At 38.7% G+C, this 7,554-nt stretch overlaps 1 protein-coding gene across 1 annotated transcript; it reads left to right on the top strand.

The window, feature by feature from the left end:
- Nucleotides 1–680: 680 nt before the first annotated feature.
- On the top strand, nucleotides 681–6,596 carry ywhag2 (3-monooxygenase/tryptophan 5-monooxygenase activation protein, gamma polypeptide 2). Its single transcript, XM_030776973.1, has 2 exons — nucleotides 681–876; nucleotides 5,032–6,596. Exons 1-2 carry the CDS (start codon nucleotides 790–792, stop codon nucleotides 5,686–5,688), a joined length of 744 nt encoding a protein of 247 aa, XP_030632833.1. The 5' UTR covers nucleotides 681–789; the 3' UTR covers nucleotides 5,689–6,596.
- The last annotated feature ends 958 nt before the right edge of the window (nucleotides 6,597–7,554 follow it).

Genomic DNA, 7,554 nt, shown 5'->3' with positions numbered 1-7,554 from the left:
CTGTACTATTTTGACAAAGTATGGTTATGCATTATGACCTTTTAAAAATGTTTATTTTTTTAAATTTATTTAACTATTTATATGTAGTACTTAAGAGAGAAAACAATGAGTGAATTACATTTTTGACAAGACCATGATCACAATTCCAATGTTCTCTTAATCTCTTCCTTTGATGTATATATTTAATATTCATGTTATAGTAGGTGCAGCAATCATTTTGCACTACACAATAAACAAATATCCAAAAAGGGAGTCTGGACAATATACAAATAAATGCAGTCAACCTAAAACAAAGACCAGAAATGCTTACATACTCATAGAAATATAAATACAAATACACCCAACTGTGTGTAACGCAAACAGGCCACATAGCTCTCCATAGTTAAGGACGTATACTGCGAACACATCGCGCGACTCGCTCCCTCATGTTGGAAAGTGACAGATACAGCTATAGAAAGTGACTCATTTACCCATATTGCATTTGTTCTTAAAGTGAAAGACGAACCGCATTGAAATGAAACACCTCATTCGCCATCAACCCCAATATGTGGGCCTCTGGGCTCCCAAATAAGGATTGTTACATCATGAACAAGGCACCCACCTTTTTAGAATGCTGACGTAGACCTGGTAAAGCGCGAGGAGGGGGTGAGGGTGTCCCGTCGGCACGAGCGCAGATAGCAAGGAACAGCTGCATAGTGGTCTTCGTTCACCGAATTTCTTTGCACAGCACATTATATTTTATCATTTTATCTTAGGTATTATAGTAACGATCACTGAATAGACATTAAAATGGTTGATCGCGAGCAGCTGGTTCAGAAAGCCAGGCTAGCAGAGCAGGCTGAAAGATATGACGATATGGCAGCAGCCATGAAATCGGTAAGTCTATCAAATTGAATATGTTAAATAATTGAGTTTAATTATACTGTGTGAACAGCTATTCCCTTTGAAAATGTACGATTGTAACATCTGTGCATACCAGTGTTAAGCATTTGATATAATGGGAAATGTGATAGCCTGTGTGTGTATTTGAGGTCGAGTTAACATCACAAGACATTTGTGACTCAACAATAATTGATGTGTTATAATCATTTGAAAAGGTTATTTTGTCGGATGTGTGCAGCTGCTGAAAATCACTGATTATGAGGGGTGCAAATGGATCGGGTGTAGACCGTCTGGTCCTTGGGCGGTGCCTCTCGTGCCTTACATTAGCTTACAATAAATTCAATGAGACGACGTTTAAATGCCAACGTAGTGTATTTAGAACCAGCACAATGATGTTCATCTTTAACAGCGAGTAACTGATGTATATATTTCAGTAATACATTTTTTTTTTGACAATTTTCAAAGATAATCATATATCACCATACATATTTTAGATTAAAAGAAATAATTATTCAAATGGACATCAGGTTGAAATAGGCTGTTTAGATTTGATCCATCAAAATAAATAGCTATTATAAATGATAGGAGAACTCTTTTGTATGGATATCAGAAATCCATGGCCATCTCAATTAAAGCAGACACACGGACACTCCTAAATCTCTTTCTTATCATTCGATATTCTTGTTCACAAATAGCCGCTATTTTAAGATATTTTCACCAAACAAACGTTGGAGGCAGTAGAATTCCTTCTCGAATGTTCCATCGTTGTCATATTGCAGTGGAGGCCGGTAGTGAGATCCGGAATTCAGAATTGCATTCATTATTTTCATCCATAACCTTATTTGTTCTGCTTTAGAGTGAAAATGTCGGTTGTCTCAGTCTGACACAGCAGAAGATAGCACGATGTTTCTGGGCGAACGCTTAGTGTCATGCTGTAGATTTTCTGTAGTTCATATGCTGTGTAATAAATATTTAACATAATCTCTGATCCGTTCGAATCACGTCTCAAGTCGGCACTATATCACGTCTTCGTTACATCAGTTTTGTCCATGAAGCCATCACCTTTCTCCTGGAGGCCTCATTGGCTCTGTGCGTGAAATAGGTTAGGACAATGAGGTTACAACGCCATTTCACTGTCGCTGTCCTTTAAATTGACTTGCTTTAAGAAAGAACATGACAGCATAAATTTCAATGGTTCTTTAGATTGCAGAGCTTAAGTGATCTTCTAGCCTGTAGTGGCATCTTCTACCATTGTGGAGCTTTCTGCTTTGTCAGTGTGTTGCGCTTGTCTTTCTGAAAATGGAGGAGTGTCCTCCATGCTCTTCTCCTTGGTCCCAAACCACTGTAAATCCATTGCTGTTTTAGTTTTCTAAGAGATGATTTGGTTTTCTCTGAAATAGTGGCTGCTGTACAAATTGGCTCTGGAAAAAAAAAGGGAACAATTTGGCCTTTTTCTACTACTGCACATGATAGATTTACCCAACTAAAGCAAACGATTTTCTTTTTAAGCTCAAGAAACAGAACATTTTACAGGGAGTCTAGTAGTCTTGTTTTTTTATAGAGTGATAACTGTTTCCACTGCTTCTCTGTCAGTATGACCTTTCATAGAAAATGCTAAACGTCCCCCCTGTTATTTTAGTTAGCTACATACCATTGTGTACAGTTAACCCATCCACAGTTAAGCTAAGTTCTAGTCCCTTCTGTTTTGTTCTTTGTGGCACAGGCTCACAAATCCTCAGGGCTTCAGACTTCATGTCAAGACATGTGACCCCAGAACAATACAGCTGAGTCAAATTGCTTACTGTCAAGTGCCTCTTCTGCCTCTTTGCTTACCCGTAACATAATATATCCAAACAGAGAGATGGTTCTTTAAAACCTACAGACCGTGTACTGTCCGTTTTTCTAAGTGCGGCATCGGAAAAGGCCAGAAAACATGCTGGTTTATACCAAATCAGTTTGCCTAATGAGGGCCCTGTGCTAAACATTGTGTCAGGTGCTGTTTATCTGTACATCGACAAATTGAAAAGAGCCAGAGTGCTGTGGCTAGATTTGTGGTTGAAGTCTTTTGGCAGTGTCAGGGGTGCTTGCAGTCCTCTTCACACAACTGACATCCACCCCTGAATATCCATTTAGCATTCGTCCCTAAAAATCCATCCCATATAATGTATATAGACTCCATATATTTTATATGGAATAATAATGATATAATCAGCAAATGGAGAAATTGACAGATTTGTGGCATCACATGCAACGTAGTACTTTTTTATTTGTAGTTCCGTCTCTCATCTGTACTTAAACCTCTAAATTCAAATACAAGAGAGCATGGCCTTAAATACTAGAAGTTCAATTTAGAGTTAATAGGGTCGTCAACAGTAAGCTAGTTTACAGATGCAGGTCGCTTTTCAGTTAGCATGCTGCCTCATCTCCACTAATTGGTATACTTACAAGCTACCCAGACGTAGTACCAGTTTTAATCTGGAGGAAAACAGCATATCATTGCTCGTCCATTTAGTGCTTAACAATTTTTATCGGGTCAAATTGTTTAAGTCTAACATTTGAGGGGAAAGAAGACTGATGGAGAAGTCCATGTGGCTCTTGGACAGAGGTCTCGTTTTTCCCCTCAAGAAAAATCCCGTCCTGTAATCGCTGTAATGTAGTATGTGGTTTTTTACTGCTCAGAAAAGCTACCAGACACAAATGTTTAGGTAGTGTGACGGCCAGGGGATTGGCAAGTGTCACCAATGAGGTGAAAGGTAGGTGAAAACATCCAGGAAAGAGAGAGCAGGTTTAAAAAAATAAGGCATTTAATTACTTCTGATTAAAGGCACAGACGTCCAAAACAAAAGGCTTTTGGCACAACACAGACGTTTAAAATTAAATCATGAAAACTGGCCCACAAACACTCCCTTTTGGTAATCAGAATACCTTTCTCAGCTGTAAAATGGAAGCAGTAAGAAGCTATTACTTTTCACTTTTAAACTTTTGGCCTAACAAACTGCCTGACCGTCTCCGGGACTGGCTCATCACCCCATGGGGGAACTGGTGACAACCCCAACTCCAATTAAAATAATCATTTGGTATTATTTCCTCCGTTGTCATGTGAACTTGCATGAGAGTAGGTCATTTGAATTAGTTAAGTAGTTTATAGTATGTCTGTAATGCTTTATTCTCACAGTAGGCTGATTCATTTCCATGAACAGAATATGGTGTTTTAATATGGAGAATATGGAGTCCCTGGATGGGAAGTGGAGAATCTCTTAACTGTATCATCATCTTTGATACACATTACAATGATCTGTGGGACACATTTTTCTTGTGTTTTGCTGTCCTACTCACTCTCTCACAGATTTCCTCACATATTGTAGCCTAATTAGTGACAATTGATTAAAAAAGACTCATCGCTGTAAGTGCTCAAAATCAAGTGTTTTTCTGTCTGAATTCCTCAGTGTCTTAACATAAGAATATGGAGTTTTCAATATGGCAGATGAAAAGGTCAGTTAGTGCCAGAGAGAAGGTCACAGTGACATGAGACCTGCCACGCAGTTAGCGTCTTCACTTACAGGGCAGCTGCCCTGGAGTGCTCTGAAGTGCTTGTGGGAACATTTTGCCTCCAGCCTCCTCCACCCTGCCCCCACCCACACTATTGCTGAATGCTCTCTCCTCGCAGAATACCACTGTACAGTAGCTCTACACGGCAGTAGCAGTTCGCACGGCAGTTAGTCGGACCACTATAATAAATGAGACGATTGCCATGGAAACTAGGAACTGCACTTGGCATATAGCTCTTGCTCATCCCCATGGCTACACAATACTGTCAGCCAACTGATGAAATTCTGTGTGGATTTGTCTATGTTCAGCTGGAATTGAGGCACAGATAACGCTTATGCTGTATGTGAAATTATATTGTAACGTTTAGTACATTTAACATGATCATACAATATTATCTGCCTGCCTGCCTACCTCTGTTTGTATAACTTGATTGGTTTTGCTTCTTGTTGTACGTAGTTTTACTTAAAAATAACACAAAGCACATGAAATGCATATTTAGCATGTTTAAATGTGTTTTGTCTGATTATTCAGTATGGGCATTTAAAAAAAAAGGAACTATCCTTCTCAACCAACATTACTTCTGCCCCTCCCTCCCTTCAGGTGACAGAGCTGAACGAGGCCTTGTCCAATGAGGAGAGGAATCTTTTGTCTGTGGCCTATAAGAATGTTGTAGGGGCCCGTCGTTCTTCCTGGAGGGTTATCTCCAGCATCGAACAGAAGACCTCTGCTGATGGCAACGAGAAGAAGATTGAGATGGTAAGGGCATACCGTGAGAAGATAGAGAAAGAGCTTGAAGCAGTATGCCAAGATGTGCTCAACCTTCTAGACAACTTCCTGATCAAAAACTGCAGCGACACCCAGCACGAGAGCAAAGTTTTCTACCTGAAAATGAAGGGCGACTACTACCGTTACCTGGCCGAGGTGGCGACCGGCGAGAAGAGGTCCACCGTCGTGGAATCGTCGGAGAAAGCCTACAACGAGGCTCACGAGATCAGCAAAGAGCACATGCAGCCCACTCACCCCATCCGTCTCGGATTGGCCCTCAACTACTCTGTGTTTTACTACGAGATCCAGAACGCCCCCGAGCAAGCCTGCCACCTCGCCAAGACGGCCTTCGACGACGCCATCGCCGAGCTCGACACCCTCAACGAGGATTCCTACAAAGACTCAACACTCATCATGCAGCTACTCCGAGACAACTTAACACTGTGGACAAGCGACCAGCAGGACGATGAAGGAGGGGAGGGCAACAATTAAAAAGCTTTGTCATTTCTGTAAAGAAAAAGTAGAATGGCTGGTGGACTTTGGCAGCAGCTTTATGCCATTGTTTCCTCTGCAGCAGCAGTTCTTTATTTTTCCACGAGTTAAAAGAAAAAAAAAAATATCGAGGGTGGTTAAGGGGCTGAAGTCTTAGTTTGAATATATTACAGAAATATATATAGTTGAAAGGGCCTCCTTCTTCTTGGTTATCTTCGACATTTGCCAAAACCACTGAGATGTCAGTCAATCAGCCAGAAGTGGTCGTTGTTGGTTTGGATTGGCAGCCTGACACTGGCATGTGGACTGATGTAGATCAAAGGGAAGCTGCTTATTTAAGTTTTTGAATGGTAAAAAAAAAAAATACCACATTTTAATGGTAAGCTGAAAAAAATCATGAACGAGATCATGGAAAACTAGTTCACAGTGGCTCCAGTTTTACGTTCAGAAGTAGTAATATCACACTAAAGAGGTAAAGATTTGTTGACGATTTATTGATTTAGGATATATCTAGATATCGAGTAGTAACTGGATTCAAAGTAAATGCTATTCATAGAGTTTAAAGCGGATGTGATTAGCCTATATCTAAACACTCAAGTAATGAATTTCATAGTAAACAATTCAGACTTAAACCTTGGTGTCACACATTCACTACACTCTGATGTGACTGGAACTATGGGCAGTTGAAATGGTCAAGATACAATAAAAGGAAGAGACTTATCTGTTAAAAAAAAAAATAGAAAAATATTGCAGCTTCAGAATTTGTGGTTTACTTCTGTGTTTAATTTATTTTTGCACTTGCCAACTATACTGTTTTGTCAGTGTAAGATAATACTATAATAATATCAATGATTCAATATTGTGCATGCATGTGATGTATTTCTATACAATAGCTTGACTTTATTAACTTATACCATGGATGTTATGTATTCCTATGATTGAGAAGTAAACATGCTTCATATTGATTATTTATAATTTATAATTTTTTTGTTTCTAATTTGCTATAACAAAATTGTGATTGTTAACAATAAATTGATCTGTTATGGGCGTTGCTGTTGTGACATGGAATATGTTTATTTCTTTCATTAGATATAAAATTGAAAAAAAAAAACACTAGTGCTCACTTACTCGTATTGGCTGGTGTTTCTCTTGGTAAAAAAAAAAAAAATTATAACATTGTTTAACAATGTTTTTGTTCTCTCAACAATTTTTGAGTGCTTTTTTTTGTCATGTTATGCAATGAACAACAGTGAAGTTTCCAGAATCAGTGTTTCTGTGGGAGATTCAAAACATGGACCATAACTTGTCTTTGGCAGTATTCTTTTTTTTTTTTTTTTTCATTTATATGTTTGTTTTTTACCTTTTAGCTGTCTCCTGAGTGACAAATATCTTGAATGTGAATAATTATGTAGCAGTTGCACAAGAGCCAAAATAATGATAAATATGTCAATAAAAAAGAATTTGAAGCGGCTGTGCATGCATCATCTCTATGCTGGTCATGTGTATTGTTCTTCTGTGAGCTCCAATGAAGAATAGTGACTAACGGAATTTAATCTTGACAATAGAAAACCTTAGGGTCATCAAAACCAGGTAAAACTTTAGCTATGTGAGCTTTTCTACATAGATTCATGCAAGGTCAGCAAACGTCTGCAATTTCTGGATTTTAGATTTGAAACATTAAATGTGCAGGTCATCTATATCTGGTTATATCCGTCTGCTTGATTCAGAGGATATATGGAATCATTTATTTTAGTATTTAGCAGGTAGGAATGGCATACGGCATGCCGCATCATTAAAGATATCCATCCAAATTATAACACGCTCTGTGACCTTATGACATAAGAAATTATTGAGAACGTCAGTATT

The sequence above is a fragment of the Chanos chanos genome, chromosome 6, assembly GCF_902362185.1.
Source record: "Chanos chanos chromosome 6, fChaCha1.1, whole genome shotgun sequence".
Taxonomy (NCBI): Eukaryota; Metazoa; Chordata; class Actinopteri; order Gonorynchiformes; family Chanidae; genus Chanos; species Chanos chanos.
Note: the sequence above shows the minus strand (reverse complement) of the source record. Positions and strands in the feature narration are given on the sequence as shown.

What these genes read in the sequence shown, in the direction of transcription:
- ywhag2 (XM_030776973.1), top strand. Translation starts at nt 790, where the DNA reads ATGGTTGATCGCGAGCAGCTGGTTCAGAAAGCCAGGCTAGCAGAGCAG. An exon ending in TGGCAGCAGCCATGAAATCG is followed by an intron (nt 877 to 5,031) that starts GTAAGTCTATCA and finishes CCCTCCCTTCAG; the next exon opens with GTGACAGAGCTGAACGAGGC.